Here is a 20,395-nt window from a genome sequence, read left to right as displayed (position 1 = left end):
CTGCATTCAAATGTAGACATTTTCAAAAATAAAAAGCTGTCAAAGATTTTTCATAAATTTGAAACAACAGCAGCAGCTGTTGCATATGTATGCAGCATGATGCATCAACATAAAAAAAAATCATTGTGAAATTATGGTGAGCCTATACATTTTCACTAGGCCTATTTGAAATGGGGCTTTGTGTTTAATTCATAATATACTTAGAGTCAAAAGTAGTCTACATACAAATAGCTTACATGAATGGAGTGAAATTGTTCTATTATCTACTATCCAAAAATACTAATAATTAGGCTACTCAAGTTAAACGGTAGGATTTAAAATGTTGGCTACTTTAAATTAACACCACGCCTGTTACGGTGAAAGTGCGAATCCCTTCTCTTGTATTTAACACCAGGCACTATCTATTACTTACTTGTACAGTTTTGAATGAAGAATGTCACGATGAAACTAAGACAAGTGCATTCTGACAGACTATAGCCTTCGGGAGCAAACCAATAGATTGTATATAAAGCACCATAGCAACGCCTGCTCCGCCTTTAACGCTTGCAGCTTATTGGACATGAAACTCAATTTTACTTTAACCAGAAGAAACATTTTTATATTAAAAAAAAGAACATCATACGTCTATAGTTAATCACTTCGTCACATAACAAATATTAATTGGGCTATTTTTTCACGTTTTAAAATTAAATAAAATGTCACCAAAACAGCGGATAAACAAATATTGTAATGAAACCACAACCACAACTGTGTTCACAAGAAACCGAGACAAAATAAAGATGTTTTATATATATATATATAAAGAAGGGGTACAGTTAAGCGTTGATGCAAAGCTTTAACTCGTGGCTCTACTCGATATCTCAAGAAATCTAACGAACAGACAGTCACATGCGTTCTTCTTCATTTTGTTTTACGGCAGTTTGGTTTGTTGTGTTTATTATTCAAATCCCCCATAGTGCAACGCGAATTTCAAAGCGACGGCACTTCCTGGCAAATAACTTAAATCTACAAGCTCACGACGCAGCTCGGGTGCGTGCGACGCATTGCTTGTACATCTGCTATTTTTGATAATAATAACAAGTATTTAAATGTTGTAAAGTAAGTAAACCCTGTCCATTACATTACTACAGTGGAATTATTTGCATTTGATGACGGAGGTTGTGCCTGGTAAGTGATGTGCTAGCTAGGCACCGTTAGCTACTAGCTACTCCACTTTAGCATTAAGCTAATTCGTTACAAGCTCGCATTGATTTGCGATTTGAAATGTATATAGTAGGTTAAAATGCTTGCAGTGATTTTGATGCTACTTGAGTTGTACTGTGTTGGGGCTGGGGGACCCTGGCCCCCCTATCCCCGTTTGGAGCCTCACCCTCCGGCTGAGGGACCCTGGCTCCTATAGCCCCGTTTGGAGCCTCACCCTCCCCTATTAGCTACAAGAAGAGGCCCCATGTCAGGATATCTCTGCATAGTGCATAGGTCGGAATGGGTCGAGCCCTCCAAGAGCAATGAAGAAAAGTCAGAAAACTAATTTCGCAGTATCAAAAAGTAAAGGCATTCCCTGAGAGCGGGATGAAACAACCGCTTAAATCAGGCCCAAATAAGTTATTTAGTCAGCCTGTGGCCAGTCAATTCAAAGGAGTTTTCACTAAATATTAAAAACCATACTGTACATTTTCCTGAATATACAGCCATTACATGATACAACGATAAACCACAAGCAAGCCAGTGTCTAGTCAATATCACTCTTATGCATTCATTTCATGATGTGCTTGGGTGTGTTTTCATATCTTGTGTATGTATGTGTGCACACAGAGAAATGGATTCATTTGAAAGCTTCGAGATCTACGTCCCAGAAGAGGCAGAAGTAAAATCTGTCCCCCTCATGACTCTACCAAAAGCCATTTTGAGGCAAATGGGACTTAACAAGACATTCTGCATCAATTCCAGAGACCTCGCCAGCTTGCCAGAAGGAATATGCATTTCTCCGGTAGTGATACGGAAGAAGGGGGGTCGCCCAATGATCAGCCAAGATGATAAGATACATTTGCATATCGCCACCAAAAAGCAGTTGAGATCCCGGAACCCTCTTACCATTGGTTTTGTGATCTCCAACCATACTGCCTTAAGTGTGCTGTCAGACCTCTGCGGAAATCCGTCAAACCACCACACCAATGCCTCACCACTACCCCGCTATTCCACATCTCAACTCGGGCAAGACGCAGTTATTATCTACCGTGGTCAGATCCATCTGTCACTGAAGAAGCGCACGCCAATGGGAAGTCAAAGACTGATCCCCCACCGTGACCCCGTCCACAACACAGATGTACCTTCCCCAGCCATCGAGATAACTTCTGACTCTGACAATGATGACGCCAACACAGAGGCACCTGCTACTGCAGCCATCGAGATAACTTCAGCTTCTGACGATGACAGCCAGGATGAGACGGTAAGATATTTGATCTTATCATCTGGTATCATCTTCTTTAGGATGAGCAGCAGGGCTGGGATCTGAGCTCAAATCATTTAATTCAAATCTCTAACATCCTATCTCTGTCCTAGAAGTGATCAGTTGCAGTTTTTGACTGATTAGCCATTGTAGAAACAGTCCATGTTTCCAGGAAATGCAGAATATTGGATAATCTCAGATTACATTCGAATGTCATCCTTGTTCATTTTATTTCCCAAAAATGTATATACTGTATCCCATTATTCCTTGCTCTCAACCTAGTAGGGAAGTAGGAAGTAGGGAACCTCACTGTCACATGCACGCAAGCACAGTCACATACACAATTACACACACCCGCTTTCTCTCTCCGTCTCTCTCTCCCATGCTCGTTCCACGACAAATCCGTGGAGCAGTACCCTGTAGGCCAGGTGTAGGCAATTGTTGAGTCATAACTCAGGAATGGAGCATAATTGCAAAACATCTGTCATATATGGTCAAGTTGGTCAACATTGCACCTCAAATTACTACACTTTGCACAGTGCAGTGCTGCAGCAAAATGGCTGCTGTTTGTTAGGAGAACCTGAAAAGTTTAAAGTTTAAAGTTTTAACCCGATTCTGAACGGAAACCCGTTCTGGTGTTTTAAGCAGTATGTTATACTTTAGCTATTGAAAGTTCTACAAGCTCGTATCGCGACACTCATTGCCGCGCTATGAGATTGTAGATATGCCGCTGTCTGGGTCGAGAAGCAAATATTAACTTGTATAAACAGACTAGCGTATTTTAACAGCAGAAGTTAAACTAATGCACAAGACAAACACAGCCGTGTCCATCAGATATACATTCTGTAAAGAGCCAGCCAGCCAATGTAGACTGTCAGGGGTTCAGTTTGGACTCCAGCAGCTCTTCGTCTCCAGAAACATGGTATGTCCATAACTCTGACCGGTTGTGACCCAAACCATGCGACAGTGTCTCTCCTTGAGCCTTTTAACTTGCTCCCCACACCTCCTACCGCACTTCCAGTGAATTCTATGTTCTCATCCCTTATCTTCCCACATGCATACTGTACTTTGATCCCTTTCAACCTATTTTCCCTATTTTGTGACCCGTTGTGACTGAGTTTGTAGATCTGTTATTTTCGCAGAGCAACACTGCCATCTGTATCAAATAGGGCTTAAGTGGCCATGCAACATTGCACCTGCACTTAATCTTACATTTCATTCACAAACTCATAACCTTTGATGTCTACTTTAAACACTAATCTCCACAACAGACTTAGCCTGGGAGGCATACCATTTTCGGGTTTATGATCTGGTCGGGCACGGATGATAACTTATGTCATGTTGTAGTCGGGTTTGTAGTCATCGGGCCGGAACCCCCAAATCGGAATTACCCAAAATAATTCCCAGCGATCAAGGGCATCATAATTTTAGGTCTGACAAGTTTCTCCAACTATTCTTGGAATATTTAATTTGGTATAGCCATCTTTTATTCCCACTTGTAGCGACTGGCGAGACTAACGACAAACAGGGGGGACCAAAACAAAGTGATGCATATTTTTTTTTATCATCCGGTCTGGACCGGATCACACAGGCGATTTAGGAACACAGGCTTTCCTCTGAGGTGGAAAGTCTGGTGACGCGGAGGTTACAACAGACTGATGGGGCGATTGGCCCTCCTGGCTTGAAATGACAAGCCATCAGCTCAGTAACTCTACCGCATCCTAACGCCTAATTTATCTCTCATATCGTCCCTGTCGGGAAGAAAACCTCCTAACTCCATTTTTGAAGTTTCGATTTGTTTTTAATATAAAATCAATGCTATTGAATTATTAAAAAAATTCAAAAGCACTTTCGACAAAAGCTCTTAACTTTATTGGACCCTCAAACTGCCTGCTATAGCAACTAACTCCACCCCCCCCCCCTCATGCAAGTAATTGACAATATATAAAGTCACAATACCAACTTGGATGAGGCAGTATTGCATTGCAAAAAAAAATAAGCTTTTCTTCATTTCCTGGAGTTAGGTGGTTTCTCCCCGACAGCAGAGATATATTAATCCTATTTTCTCCCCGAAACCCCCTGTGCAGCCTCAGTTCTGTGAAACCTCTCCTGAACCCCTCAAGATTGCATTACAGAAGAAGGCAGTTGAGGAACAATTCCTCATGAGGAGTTGTCAGGTGAAGTTGATCAGAATCCCTCGAGAGACGCTTAATTTATTATTGGCCAAAACACAAATGGACTCCGTCTCCCCGAGAGAGTGCTATGGCACACATGAAGTGAGTATTGTTTAGTTGAATTATCATGTAAGTAATGAAAACAAATAAAACCAGCACGCCGATGTACCTTTGGTGCCTTGAAATGGTACCACAAAGTACTTTGTGTGTGTGTGTGTGTGTTTTTATTTATTTTCATAATTACATGTTGAAATTTGTAATTAACACATTAACTCATTCTTAGTGTAATTATCATTTATTAAGATAACTTCCTCTTTCTGATATGTCTCTTTGGGGATCGCTACAGCCTATCATTTCCATCTAATCTTTTTTCTTTATTTTTTGATTGAGCTTGATTGAGGTTTTGAGGTTGAACTTTTACCTAAACCAACTTGTCTCACTAATATAGTCTGTAAACCTTTCCTTTCACTCTGGCTGGTACCCATCTGTCACATCCTTCTCCACCCGTTGCATCCTGCCTTGTACCCTCTTCTTTATTTCTCTTTCACACTGTCTTTAACAAACGGTTGAACCAAGTATTTACAGTTGAACCAAGTATTTAACCGTAACCAGATGACCCCCAAGTATTTAAATTCAATCCACCATCGCCACCTACCTCTAAATTAATCTACCATCTACCTCTAAATTCATCCACCATCGCCACCTACCTCTACTCCTTTCAATCTCACCGGTCCACTGTGGACACAAGCTATGACACAGTGTGACGTATCCAAATGTTTGACTGCTGTTTTCATCGTCAAGGTGTGATCTGATCCAGTGTGCATAAAATGAAGCTGTTAACATTCAAATATTAGGGTTTGTGGGGGCCGAGGGGAGACACTGTGAAGTGGTTGACAGCAGCTGGGTGTTGCCACCTTTGTCGTTGGCGTGGTGTTGGCTACAGTGTGGGCAACAACATGGAATGAGAGAGGGCCAATTTTCCCTTTGCTGTTGGTTAGCAGAGAATGGGGACTGATACAAACACTCCCAGCTGTGTCCCCGCCGGGGTTTGTAAGGTTGTTGTGCCTGAACGGTAGGGAGTGGTCCGTCCTGCAGCACTACTAGGGTTCAGTGGAGAATGGGGATAGTCACTAGTCACTGTGCAGCCGTTGTTGGTGCCATATAATCTGATGTCACGCCGCCTCGTTCAGTGTGGGCAGGCGAGTGGCTGATGTCTTCATGCAGTTTGAGCTTAGCCCATTTTGGGGCGGGAACCCCTTTTGGAGTTTTAAGCGTAATGTTATACTTTTTAGCTATTGAAAAATAGCAGATCTACAAGCTCATAGCGCGGCACCGAGTGCCGCACTACGAGCTTGTAGCGCGGCACGATTTTTCTAAAATAGCAGACCTGCTATTTTAGAAAAAACGTGAAAATGTAGTGCAAATTTTTGAATACTGTATAATGTCATATGTGTCACATGGCTTTGCCTGAATTTCAGCCTGATGAATGTTATGTTATGCACACAGTGCTTGAGCATTGGACACTCTCCTGTTGATGGCACTTCAGTCCATTTTGTAAGACTTCAATGCTTGATTCAATATGTGCACGTTTGACAGTGCCGCCTACCTTCAAACACTCCTGGACATCTGACATTTGTCAGGTCAACAAGTTCAAGGTCATGTCTGGCTAAGTCAAGTCTTGTCCCCATCTGTTTTTTTGCGTTTCAATTGTCTTAACTTGCTCCCTCCTTGGAAATATTTAGATTTAGCACCAGGCTGTACTCTAGGTTAGATAGGGGCCTGTTTTGCTCATCCATCTTATCCAAAATGCAGTGAAACTCGTTGTTGATGTTGCACTGTCTGCAGCTGCAGTGTATGTCGGGGTCTGCATGTCACTGTAATTGTTCACAGGGCTGTGTATGTCGGGGTCTGCATGTCACTGTCATTGCTCACGGGGCTTTGCGAGTCGTATTGCGCAGTATGTGTGAAGGTTATCAAGCCCCCCTGAAACGTCTGGCTCGGTCTGAACTGAAGCCCCATGCAGGACGTGCTGGGTGCACTGTGTGAATGGGGGGCGGTTACAAGTTTTCTGAGTCTGAACTCTTTTCATTCTCCGTGGAACCCATAATGTCCAGTACAATCAGGTCATCATTATCACAGAATGGATTTATAAGTGCGTGTTCGGAAATCGGGGCCGATCACGTCATTTTCAATGATCGGAATCTGGTCGGGAGCAAAATGTTTTGATCGGGAGATCCATAGTGTCATTGTGTCAGTATTTTATCCATATCATTATATTGGAATGGATTTTGTATGTGATTTTGTATATTGTACTATTGTGTTCTATAAAAATATGAATATCGGGGGAAAATCTGTATCGACGGCAGATACTCAAAATCAAATGATGGGAATGGTATCGGGGGCAAGAAAACGTGATCGGGACATCCCTAGTTAGGAGATCTCCTTTGTGGCGGTTCCTCTGTATCTTTGATTGAAATGACACATTGGAGATGAAGTATGATCAAACTCACACTAGTGGTGTTTTTGTCAACTAAAACTAAGACAAAAAATGTTCGACTACGTTTTTTCACTGACAAAAACTAAATGGAAACTAAGCTATGATGACTAAAATCTTATGATATTTCGACTCACTAAAACTAGACTAACACTAAAACATTCCAGGTGACTAAAATGTGACTGAAGCTAAATGAAAACTATCGAAGAGAGTCAAGAGAATATGACTAAAATGAAAATTTGCTGCCAAAAACAACACTGACTCACACGTTGGGTTGTGACTGAGAGGACATCGCGGCTCGGTTCGCCGTTTTCACAGCTTCCATCGTTGCCTACGTAGCGATACATTATCCGCGCCAATATAACCCGAAGATGGAGTCTGTGTTGGAGAACTGGTGATTTAACCTATTCAGAACGGGAACCCCTTTTGGTGTTTTAAGCATTATGTTATACTTTAGCTATTTTTGAAAAATCAATTGTGACCCAATTTTTGAATATATATTCTTTCAGAGCGAACGTTTTTATCGCAAATCTTTGCTTCTTGGGGGGTCCCTGGAACAACATATTTTCAGATTAGTAGGTATTTCAGAAAACTGTCATGATTTAGAAAGATTTTTTTATAATTTCGATGTCAGGCCTAAATGGGTTAATAAAAAATTCAATAAAACATACATGATCCAAGCCAAGGTTCTACTTTTGTATCAACCGTCCGTAGTAACGACCAAATATATCTAAGACTTTCTCTGTTTTAAGAGCGACGGCTTCCTTCCATACCAGAACTAAAAGTAAACGCAAGAAAAACAAACTCGCCGGCGCACTCTCCTCTCAGCCCAGTTAAAGACACAACCCCTCTGAGGGCCTGTCTACATAGCCTTAGGGGTTACAGTCCTTTTAATTAAATCATCAGTCAGATGATTTGTGAACTAAGCAGTGTTTCCCCTAGAATGGAGTTGTAGCAGAGCAGTTGTGAATATTTATCTTTCATGCAAAAATATATATTTTTAATTTTATATATGTACATGTGTGTTGCTTGGTCACTGTGGCCCTTTGTACAGCCTCCAGGCAAAACACCTGTATTTTGCATTGGCAATACAGAGGCGTCCATTTTTGCATGCATGCAAGATTATTATTAAGATGTATTTTTCATATGTCTCCTTGCACATTCCACACATTCCATTGTTTGAAATGTATAAAACAATACAAATTTGCATACAAATTTAGCAGCGGCACGAATGCATATAGGGTAACATTGCCAGGTATATTTGTGTCATGAGGTACCATTCAGTCTAGACAGACGGCACTTTCTAACAAAGTATGCTCCTCAGACTGCTCAGCCATGTGTTTATATATGTGGGATTTGCAGGCTGTGTAATCGATTTATTTTCTTCCAGGAATCACTAGAGAACCACAAGACCAAGAAGAATCTCGCTCGGTGTGAAGACAACGGACTTGCAGCTGACCTATCGTCCAACAGTGACACGGAGCAGGTGGACACGGTGGTCAGCGAGAGTAATCCTGGAGAGGTACGACAAAGACAGAAAAATACATTTGTGTTCCAGAGCGAAAGCAGTAGCAGTGACGGTGAGCTGGAAGACGCATGCCAGCAAAAAACACAGCCGTTTGCTCCAGACATGCAGAGTGAAAATAATGCGTCCGACAGTGAAGGCAATGCGATGGACGGTAACAACAACGCAGTGGACGGTGAGAACGACGCAGGGGACGGTGGCGACATCGCAATGGCGGGCAGCAACAATGTGGACAGTGAAAACGATGTGGGGGACTGTGGCGACATGGCAATGGAGCGCAGCAACAATGTGGACAGTGAAAACGATGTGGGGGACTGTGGCGACATGGCAATGGAGCGCAGCAACAATGTGGACAGTGAAAACGATGCGTGGGCCTGTGACGACATGGCGATGGACGGTGACAACTATGCAGGGGACAGTGCGATGTCTTCACAGTCCCCTGCGTCGTTCTCAATGGACGGTGACCACGATGTAGTGGGAGGGGGTGGCACGTCGTCCGTTGCAGAGATGAGTGCAGAGGTTCCACTGCGACATGTGTTCAAGGCCACCGCAGGAGGACAGCATCAGAACTTTGACTTTGACCAACTGGCACAAGAGGAAAAACTCGCCCGTATAAGAGCCATGGTCAAAGAGAAGGAGGCCGCTCTCAGCAACCTCCGTTGAAGTGAAGTGATTTTCAGAATCTGCCTGCCTGTAATGCAGTGGTTCTCAGACTTCTTTTAATTTAGAGGACCACCACAGTTTCCATTTGGAACCCCCCCCCCTCCTGGGACCCTGGGGGTGCCTGGACCCTGCATTGAGAACCACTGCTATATCATTTATTTAGCTTGACACACAAAACTATCGAAGAGAGTCAAGAGACTATGACTAAAATGAAAATTTGCTGCCAAAAACAACACTGACTCACACGTTGGGTTGTGACTGAGGGGACATCGCGGCTCGGTTCGCCGTTTTCACAGCTTCCATCGTTGCCTACGTAGCGATACATTATCCGCGCCAATATAACCCGAAGATGGAGTCTGTGTTGGAGAACTGGTGATTTAACCTATTCAGAACGGGAACCCCTTTTGGTGTTTTAAGCATTATGTTATACTTTAGCTATTTTTGAAAAATCAATTGTGACCCAATTTTTGAATATATATTCTTTCAGAGCGAACGTTTTTATCGCAAATCTTTGCTTCTTGGGGGGTCCCTGGAACAACATATTTTCAGATTAGTAGGTATTTCAGAAAACTGTCATGATTTAGAAAGATTTTTTTATAATTTCGATGTCAGGCCTAAATGGGTTAATAAAAAATTCAATAAAACATACATGATCCAAGCCAAGGTTCTACTTTTGTATCAACCGTCCGTAGTAACGACCAAATATATCTAAGACTTTCTCTGTTTTAAGAGCGACGGCTTCCTTCCATACCAGAACTAAAAGTAAACGCAAGAAAAACAAACTCGCCGGCGCACTCTCCTCTCAGCCCAGTTAAAGACACAACCCCTCTGAGGGCCTGTCTACATCGTTTTTCCAAGTTGGTGTTCTAAATGTGTATTTACATGACTGTGTTGATTTGACAGGACGTTAAGGCGAAGGCAGACTGGTAGTGTAGGGTTGTCCCGATCGGAAATCGGTCGCGTAATTTTCAAATGATCTGAATCGGATCGGGAGCCAAAAAACGTGTTCGGGACATCCGTATTATCAGTATATCCATAACATAATATTAGACTGGAAATTGTCTGTGATTTAAACCACATTAACTAAATGTTGTGTTTTTTATGCAGGTATTCAATACTCGCACACCTATAATTCTTCCCGATATGACTTTTATTTGACCACTTTAACCCTTTTAAACTATTGCTTTGTTAAGCAGGGTCAGCTCTGTACTTTTATTTGTTGTTCTGCAAGTTGGCTGCCTATGTTTGGACACGCTCCTGACACACACAAACTCTGGTTTGCAAAGGACTTTTATGTTTTGAGATTGTAATTCCGTAGATTTCGGTTGCTTATGACCAAATATGTTGACAGGGTTGATTTTGACCATGTCAAATGTTTTCAATAAAACATTTCTGCTTTGCAGTTTCCCCAAATACATTGTAATGAATTGGCTGAAAGCTTTCATACATGATGTACTGTATGCATCCATCCACCCACGCTACTGCGCTTGACCATACAATAATAATGTCTCCAGACCTGATACCATGGCATCGATAGTATACAGTAGGTTATCTTTTGAGCAACCTTTATAAAGCCTTATCGTCTCAAGTGTAGCCTAAACTATGAGAAGCACAGTAGTCACAGAGCAGGACAAGTTCACCCCAATGGCAGCATGTTACATCTCTCGATATGAGCCGCACCAGAACTAGATTGCCGTGTCTCATAAAGAAAAATGAGTGTGTGGCACATGGGTGATTGGGAGCCAGTGGTGGATAACTAAGAACATTTACTCACATACTGTACTTGAGTAAAATTTTGAGGGTGCTTTTACTTTAGTATTTACGTCACTATCTCAGAGGCAAGTTTTGTAAGCCTATTTTATATAGTATTTCTTTAGTCCAGTTATTTCCTTTCAATTTGACCGCTTTCACTTTCAATTTCACAGCTTTTATTAGTTACTTTGAAGATTGAGTTAATTTAAAACAACATACCTTATCCACTTAAGCGCTATTTTATACTTGGGCTATTAGCACATCTACAAGCTCACAATGCGTTGTGAGCTTGTAGGAAAAAAAGGGAGGTGGACTGAAATTACTTAAAATATGAGCCCTTTTACTTTAGTACTGTAGGTATATTTTGAAGCCAATACCTTTGTACTTTTACCCAAGCAACATTGTAAATACTATGATACTAGGTACTGTATGGCAATACTTTTACCTTGTAACATATTTCTACATTGTGGTACTTGTGCTACTTTTAGACCTGAGTGAGGATGCATCTGTGTTACACTAACTTTAAACCACTAACTATTATTTAAGCTGTTAAAAAATCGTGAAAATGTGTGCAAATCTTTGAATATAATATTCTTTCACAGTGAATGTGTTTTAACTCTAATATCTGCTTCTGGGGGGTCCCTGGAACAACATTTTCAGATGGGGTTCTGCGGCCAAATAAAGATAATCCACTGCCATAAGCCACTGACGTAGAAACATGGGTCTTTCAGAAAACTGTCAGGATTTAGAAGACCTTTGTAAAATCAAGTCCTCAGGTCTAAATAAAATGGGTTAAGTAAAAAAAACAAAACAAAAAAAGAAATCTTCGAGTACTTCTTCCACCACTGGTGGGAGCTGCTCGAGATCCTCCCCCTCTCGGTCGTCTTCCTGGCTGGGTATAAGAGCAGGTCCAAGGCCTCAGACAGTCGAGTACAACTGTGGGGTAGAGACGGAACAACACTCCAGCATGAACTCCTCACACCCCTCCCAACGCTGTCGCTCTGTGAGAGGGCTGGCACTTAAGGTAAGAATGAACCGTTGGGCAAACAGGACTGCATCTTTTGAAGTTTAAGCCCTGGAGGATTTAGACAAGGTGGCAGGTGCACGCACTGGTCTGGTCTGGCCCTGCTCATCTCGGTTTGGTCCGTGACGGCGCTGCAGTTCCTCTTGAGAATTACATGGGGATATTATATTCTGCTTTTGGACTGTTAGTTCAGGGACGAGGAATAGGGGATGCACCCTGTGGATGCAGTAACGCATGTTTTGGATTTGAAGAAATGAGGGAATGGCATTAGAACATCTCAAGAGCCGTAAAAGGAAACGGATTTATTGCCATTGATTTGTATACTTGCTTATGCCCTTGTCATGGAACTGTAGCCAGAGTCTGTTATCCTGGGCTTTCTTTTCCAGCTCATTTCCATGTTTGCTCATGTTGCTTGATGTCAGTCTCGACGTACCTGCGCCAAATGTTCTTGGGCCTTCCTCTCTTGATCTGTATAGCTGGACGATTATTGAAATGTATTGAGGATAGTGGTTGAGTGCATGTGAGGTGGGGGATTCAAATGTTTGGCTATTAAACACTTTTATAAGAAATTGCATCAGGTCAAGATAATTTGTAAACATGCATAGAAGTCGAGATATGCATCACACTAAATATAAGTTAAATTCAAATATAGCATTAGACTGCAGATAATGAATCAATGGTGTCATTCATAGGCCACACAGAAAGCTATCCTTATCAGTTTGACTGGCAAAAATGAATCCCCCCATTGTGTCATGCACTGACAGCATAGATTGACAAATGTAGATGGGCAACATATGATATATATCTGACTTCAGCTACAGTGCATGGCTAGAGATTAACCCAACATCGAGTTTATTTAGCAATTGTACTGAGCAATGCCAAGATTGCTTGGTATTCTATATGCCTCCTGCCACTGGCTTGATGACTTGATGAACAGATTGAAGCAGACCAAGATGGAATGTTTTGTTATAGATGACTTGCATCTGTACACGTTTTATTACTTTACCATTTCACTGAATTATAAGTGAGATGTCATAATCACTCTGCTTTTACAAGGAATGATGTGATATAATATCTTCCCCAGTCTTGGCCAAGTTGTTGTAAAGTTCACTTTCAATGTCTGTGTTATTAAGAATTTGCATTGTGTTCTGTGTTACTTGGCATTACATTTCTATTACTGTGTGTACTCGACACAGTGTTACTTGGCGTTACATTTCTATTATTGTGTGTACTCAACACAGTTTGTCCTTTTCTCTTCAGGTGTTGAATTTCTGGATCGTCTGCACGCTGTACTCCACAATGTGCTCCGTCTCTGCAGAAGCATCCCGGCTGCGCTGCGGCACAGAACTACTGGCTGACCTAATATTTGTGTGTGGCGACCGCGGAATCTATTTAGGTAAATATATACCCCCCTCGTCGGGTGTTTTGCTTTTAGATGGCCACTAATTAAAATGCTAAGCACGGTTCTTCGTTAAATCATTGTTATTTATGGTTTTCTTGTTTGTTTTTACACCAGTGGGTTTCAACTCTTTTTGTATCAAGGCCCATTATTTATTTGGCATTTGAGCCACCATTGACCACCATTTGGTGAGATTTAGCTTCTCAGACCCAAAACTTTTAATATTCTATCCGATAATATTTTGTCCACAATTCCATTCTGTATTGATGTTTACCATGGGAGAGATAACAGGCAAACGTTGATCCAAATAATGATTCTTCTACATTCTCTAATGTAGAATTAAGTAATGCAGATGTTTAACAATAATTTAACTCTTGAGAGTGTAAAATGAAACCAACTCTCAATAAATTAGCTGGGGACCACGTGGAACCCCCCTCAAGGACCACTGGTGGTCCCCGCACCACTGGTTGAAAACCACTGTTTTACACAGCTCCCTGATATGTAGGGATAATTGTTATATCAAAATAGTTAAAATTCCCAATATACTGCTTTGGCTGATCTGCTATTTGTAAAAAGAAAAACATAGATTTTCTTAACCACTTAATAAACCCTGTGTAAAAAAAACCCAAATCAGCAGTGCCATGGTTAATGTGGTGAACATACATTTTTAAGCAAATTGTCGTTAGTCAGCCTACATTTTCCAAAAGGAATGCATGTATATTCAGTCTGACCAGAAGAAATCGGGGGATTCCCCATCCCCGCCAGAAACGACACCTATTAACATGGAAAACATAAAGATACCATATCAGAAGACGTTCACTGGCCGTTCTCATGAATTCAAACGTTCTGGCATCATTTATAACGTACAGTATATACTATTTAAGAAGTATATACTATTTTAAATATATACTATTTAAGAACTATTTAAGATGGCTAGCGTGTTAGAGTGTGGTCAGCTGGGTTGGCACGAGCATCTCTCTCTAGGTCGTCCTCGGACGCATGTGCATTTTAATAATCAATCAATGGATTGTATTTCGACGTGGATTGATGGAACCATGTCGAAGTTAAGTCGCTATTTATTGGTAGCACAATGCAAACACATTTTTCAACCTTTTTAATATTAATGTTTTATTATTGTCAAAGTCTTGGTGTTTTGCCAATTTTTTGGGGGCGCAATTGCAATATCCGATTCCTCACAGACCTTTGGAATGGCTGACACAGATGATACAAAACGTACCCATCATCCCATTCACCTAATCACCTTCCCCTTAACCTCACTCCGTGTCCATGACCAAGGCCACTGTGGCCATCTGGTATCTGTGTGTTTTCCTCGGGTGAGAGATGGCAGCGTGCTCGCCTTATGTACACAGCAGCTGTATTGTTATCGCCGTGCCCCAAAGAAGCTTTTATTGATGATGACCTTTATTGTTGGTTCTTTTGTGTGGCCTTTAGCAGGTTAGCGTATAATTGTAGCGTAGCGTCACTTTGTCGATCAAAAGAGAGGATTTTCTGAATTCTGAACCCATGATATTGTTGCTGCCGAGCAGAAATGTAGTTACTACATATTTAATGTATCGCCAAAGTTTTCGTTCATAAACATCGTTTCCCTGCTGCAGTTTTTCCCCAACCTTTGAACAATCACCCGCTCGTGAACGTAGCTCCATTTCACGATCGTCCGCCTTAAAGTAGCGCGATCGTTTCTCATAATGTCGAGACATATTCCACCATCGTTTCTCATAATGTCGAGACATATTCCACCATCGTTTCTCATAATGTCGAGACATATTCCACCATAATTTCTCATAATGTCGAGACATATTCCACCATCGTTTCTCATAATGTCGAGACATATTCCACCATCGTTTCTCATAATGTCGAGACATATTCCACCATCGTTTCTCATAATGTCGAGACATATTCCACCATCGTTTCTCATAATGTCGAGACATATTCCACCATCGTTTCTCATAATGTCGAGACATATTCCACCGCCGCCGTCCAAAACAACGAAGCGAGAACAGAGCCATTGTCCATAGGATTGCATTGGGACTCGATTACCCAGAAGCCCTGAGAAGCGAGCGTCCGTTTTTGTTTTCTTCCCCCGGGCACGTGAAGCTTGTAGATCTGCTATTTATGCAAATATATTTTTTGTAAAAGTGTCCGTGGGATTTATAAATATCGAACCAATAAAAAGTATTAACAAGAGCTTGTGACTAAATAAGAACTAAATTTGATCCATTGGAACATTTTTCTTTCTCCATTTCCTGAAAAACAACGATTGTTTCTTCTCCTTCTACAGGAAAACACAACTGGTCAGGGTATGGACCTCGGCCCAGAGGCAAGGGCATCGTGGACCACTGCTGTAAGCCGGGAGGCTGTGATCTCCAGCATCTGGAGATGTACTGCGCGCCGGCTAACCCCAGGGACCGACAGCAGACCACAGCAGACCCCAGCAGCACTCTGTCGCCTACCACCACCACCACCACAACAACACAACAAGCCGTGGTGAGACAATCTTTCTGATTCAATTGAGCTCAGTTCAGCTCAGCTCATTTCAACGTGATTTGATTCATTGAATTTTAAAAAGAATTGTCAGTTACACTTCACTTCACTTCATGGCAATCCATCATAAGTACGTTCACAGTGAATCAAGAACATTTCACTTGGGGTCAAACATTTCACTTCTGGTCAATGGGCAGTACAAACTCGACAAAAACAACATGGGTAGATCACTGGCAGGAATTGAAGTAATCAGGATAATGGAATTCAAGCATTGCAATAAAGCAGCAGTAAAATGGACAAGATGAGGTGTGGTATGATGCATTGTTGGCACATTGCTGTCTTAGGTACTGTCGATAACTTGCAGGAATTGGGAGTAATCAGTAAAATGGAATTCAAGACATTCACAGCAGTAAAAGAGAGACGTTACAGGAGCACTACTGGTATCCCTCAAACGGAATACGAAAGGGAGAGATGAAGAATTTTGACCAAAGAGCATAAATCCAGCTCCAGGCACTCAGGGTGGGTTTGAAGTCAAAGACTGCAGCAGTCAAATGACTGGGGCTTAATAATTCAAGCATTACAGTATGAATTTAACGGTATTGCTGTTTAAATGTAATCTGAAGATGATACCAATTATACTATTGGTATAAGTGAGATTTGCCATGGCAACCCCTAATCAAAGACATTGACATTGTCTTTCAACTTATTATTTTTTGTCATGTCATTTTTCCGTTTGTAGACGCAGCAACAGTTTGAGACTGTATTTCAGAAGAGACTGCTACAGCAACTGGGAACGCCCGATAGTCCCGAGAGGCAGACCTATAGAAGGACACCGCAGAACAATCCACAGAGAAGAGCGAACAGAGGTTCGCGCAGAAGGACACACGGCACGCAAGAGCCGCCGAGCCACAGTCCTCTTTCCACCTCACAGAGTCCTCTGCCGGGAACACCACAACCATCATGAACTTTGTTCTTAGGAGTGAGTGGGGGGAGGGGGAGCAAGTGGAATGATACTTAAATGGATCCTTCGTGTTTGAAAGACTCCGACTGACTGACTGACTGATTGTCATAAATTGCACTTTAACAAGGTTCCCTGCTTAAGGTGAATCCTCAAATCAAGATTTATCATCTCTTCACACGATATAACCCATGAATACCTGAGGACCTGATTCTACAAATGTCATTTTTTAAATGAAAAACCTATGTTTCTATAGCAGTGGTTCTCAAACCTTTTTCATGTCAAGATATTCATTTGGCTGCAGACCCCCATCTGAAAATATGTTGTTCCAGGGCTCCAGAAGCAGATATTTGAGTAAAAAAAAAAACGTTGACTGTGAAAGAATATAAATTCAAAAATTTGCATACATTTTCTAAAATAGATCTACAAACTCGCACTATGAGCTTTTTTTCAACAGCTAAAGTTTAACATGACGGTTAAAGTGGTTGAAAGTTAAAGGTAACACAGATGCGTCCTCAGGTCTAAATGGGTTAAGGGGGATAGTCCGTGACAGTAAAAGCTGTAGCGCGTGTAATCACACACAGATGTATTCCTGTTTTATGTAGCATCATGTATTAGGCATAATGGGCAAAGACATTCTAGTTGCAGTGCAAGAAACTTGCCAAAATCATACTTTTCTCAGTTTCTGAATGTTTCTAGAAGTTTGTAATCCACTGATATCGATTTTGTACTATTACAGTTTGTGATTATTCTATACAGAAAATGTATATGTTCATAATATAACTGTAGGTTATGCAATACAACCGTGGTTATATAAAGGATTTGAGTGAATCAATTCACTATGTGATATGTCCATTCTTATATCCCATAGTGAATTGATTTACGGCTAGACGTTGATATAACTGGCCCTAACTAATGCTCATATAAGACGAGACAGTTTCTGTACTCACTCATTGATGGGCTGTGGACAGTGCAGAAACCTGTCCACCTATCACACCAACCGGATTTTACAGCCTTTCTCACCCCCTGGTCTGGACCGGTGGCATGCCGAAATAGAAGCCATTGTTCTTGCTTGGAAAAAATAATACCCTATTGGTCTGAATATAAGACTACGTTTTTTTCCAATGGAAATATCTTAAACGGGGTCGTATTATAATTGGGGACTAGACTATTTGACATTAAATCCAAAAATGACAATATGGGTATATAACCAAACCTACCTAGTACCTATGATGTCACTGGTATAGGCAGAACCGTCCACGGCCCTCCTCTTGAGGCATAGAGTGAGAGGAGTGGCCAAACCATCTTATTTTTTACCTTTTAGCGAGGGCCAATTATATGAAGATGGGTTGAAAATGTGCTCCTTTAAGCACACTATTTAGCTTATGTACAGTATGAGTCGTGAAGGTTTGTGTACAAAACAAGTTTATTGATTATTTATTGTTGTGTTTTGGCAGCGTTATGAGATCAACTGTATGAAGTGATGTGAAACAAAAAGAAAGTTATTTATTTGAACCCCTTTTGTGTCTGTTATGAACATGGCTGTTTTTGTGAACTGGCCTTTCATAGTGTGCCTAATAGTGCCAAGACAATTGTTGTATCTGTTTTATGCTTAATTTCAGAATAATATATACTTTTTCCACAACTGAACCTCTTGTTTTGTCTTTAATTAATTCTCACCTTACATGTCTCTCTCTTTCCAAGTGACACCAACATACAGGATATGACCTTTGAAGGTCACACACTGTTTCACACAGTGGTTTTGTCAAACGTTCTGTGAATGTGCCAAAGGTACACACCTATCCTTCTGTAAAAGCTAATGCCAAATAAAAGTGTTTATTAGAACTTAAAATTTCACTTCAAAAACATTTCTGGGGTCATTGTCTACTCTGACCTTTGTCTGCATCCCAGACTGTTCTTGATCCAATATTTACTTTAACTATATGAGACTTGCTCACATCATGAACTCTATGCGTCTCATGCACCCAACAGCACTACACTGCATATCATCATACATACCTCATACTAAAGCAGTGGTTCCCAAACTTTTTCATGTCGAGGACCCCCACATTTACACTAATTATCCTACAGACAGACACCCCATATGCAAAGATATGCCAGGGACCCCATGAGATAAGATTTTTACCGCTCTGTGATTCTCTGCTCGTTTAATGTATATGCGTGTGTGATATATGATTTTATTTCTTGATCAATAAAGTCATCAGTCAGTCAAAAGTCTAACCATGTTAATTTACTGTATACGCATTGAAAACACACTGATCTGAACGCCCTGGAAAGGGATATGGGCCTGGTCTACAAGCTCAAACTACTTCAAAAGCATCAATGACGTCCACAGTCACAACACCAGAGGGATCGAGCTTCACAAATCAATCACGTTCAGTCCAGTTTTGGCTCAAACAAGGGATTACATTTGTTCTACTGCTATGCCACAAAAATGTGGAATACCCAACCAACAGTCATAAAGAAAACTGAATCCCTACTCTCTAAAAGAGCTCTTACAGGTGGCTGCATCTCGGAATTGGCCGCTGTAAAAAGTTAACCGGGGTGGGGCATGCATTCCCAACATGCATCGTTCCGGAGGCCAGGTCAGGCTGCCCTATCTTGCCCTATTGCATATTGTACTATTATGGAGTCAGGCTACTCCATAATGGAATATGGTTTACAATAACGTATTCATTTAAATAATACCTGGATTGCAGCTTTAAATCGTCTAATTCGATTTGCATTTCTTTCCTCATCACCCTCGGAGAGAATGAGCTCAGCAGTCCATTTCATTTGTGCGGATAAAGATCACTAATACTTTTTTCTCACTCTCATGTCAGACTGTGTCACAATACTAGCTGTTGTAAACAGCTAGTATTGTAAAGTTTGTAAACGAGAGTGTAGGAATATACTTACTTATACACACACACACACACACACACACACACACACACACACACACACACAGTCTTACATTTATATGTGGTGCTGTATGCTGTGCTGTTGTTGCTATATTCAGTCAAAATGTTATTCACGTATCAAAGGTTTACTCTCCATTGTAATCAGTGACGTTGACCTACATCTTGTGATCTTGACAGCTGCCCTGGGGAAGATTTTCACACACAAGGCCACTATACTGCACAAACTTGCAGTCTGCAGTTGAAGGCCAAGGATGGAGTCAAATGAACCGAGTTGTCATAAATATCTGTGAGCGGACAACTCAAGTCTTACAAAGGGCACTGCAAAGTATACATTCTCTTTAAAACAACTTAAGCCCTTAAATATACCATATCATCGTGTGACAACTAGCCAATCTACAAGCCCCCAACGTGTCACATCGCATCATCATGTCGCATCACAACATTTGTGGGGATACCAAATAGGGACACCAGGATTCACATGGTTAAGGCCTTCCAGGAACTGTACTTGGTGCAGACCATGGATTTGGGGGCAGG

General features: G+C 41.3%; 2 protein-coding genes across 2 annotated transcripts; both read left to right on the top strand.

Moving 5' to 3' along the window:
* The first annotated feature begins 1,005 nt into the window (after positions 1 to 1,005).
* LOC308315425 (uncharacterized protein) lies at positions 1,006 to 9,960 on the top strand. Its single transcript, XM_080763388.1, has 4 exons — positions 1,006 to 1,029; positions 1,813 to 2,446; positions 4,534 to 4,722; positions 8,505 to 9,960. Exons 2-4 carry the CDS (start codon positions 1,817 to 1,819, stop codon positions 9,300 to 9,302), a joined length of 1,617 nt encoding a protein of 538 aa, XP_080619514.1. The 5' UTR covers positions 1,006 to 1,029; positions 1,813 to 1,816; the 3' UTR covers positions 9,303 to 9,960.
* A 3,092-nt stretch (positions 9,961 to 13,052) lies between these two features.
* LOC308315345 (uncharacterized protein) lies at positions 13,053 to 17,243 on the top strand. The gene is made up of 3 exons (XM_080763285.1): positions 13,053 to 13,474; positions 15,777 to 15,982; positions 16,719 to 17,243. Exons 1-3 carry the CDS (start codon positions 13,195 to 13,197, stop codon positions 16,941 to 16,943), a joined length of 711 nt encoding a protein of 236 aa, XP_080619411.1. The 5' UTR covers positions 13,053 to 13,194; the 3' UTR covers positions 16,944 to 17,243.
* The last annotated feature ends 3,152 nt before the right edge of the window (positions 17,244 to 20,395 follow it).

This window comes from Protomyctophum bolini (assembly GCF_963924005.1).
Source record: "Protomyctophum bolini genome assembly, chromosome: 5".
Lineage (NCBI taxonomy): Eukaryota > Metazoa > Chordata > Actinopteri > Myctophiformes > Myctophidae > Protomyctophum > Protomyctophum bolini.
The sequence above is the reverse complement of the archived record's forward strand: the minus strand, read 5'-3'. Positions and strand labels throughout refer to the sequence as shown.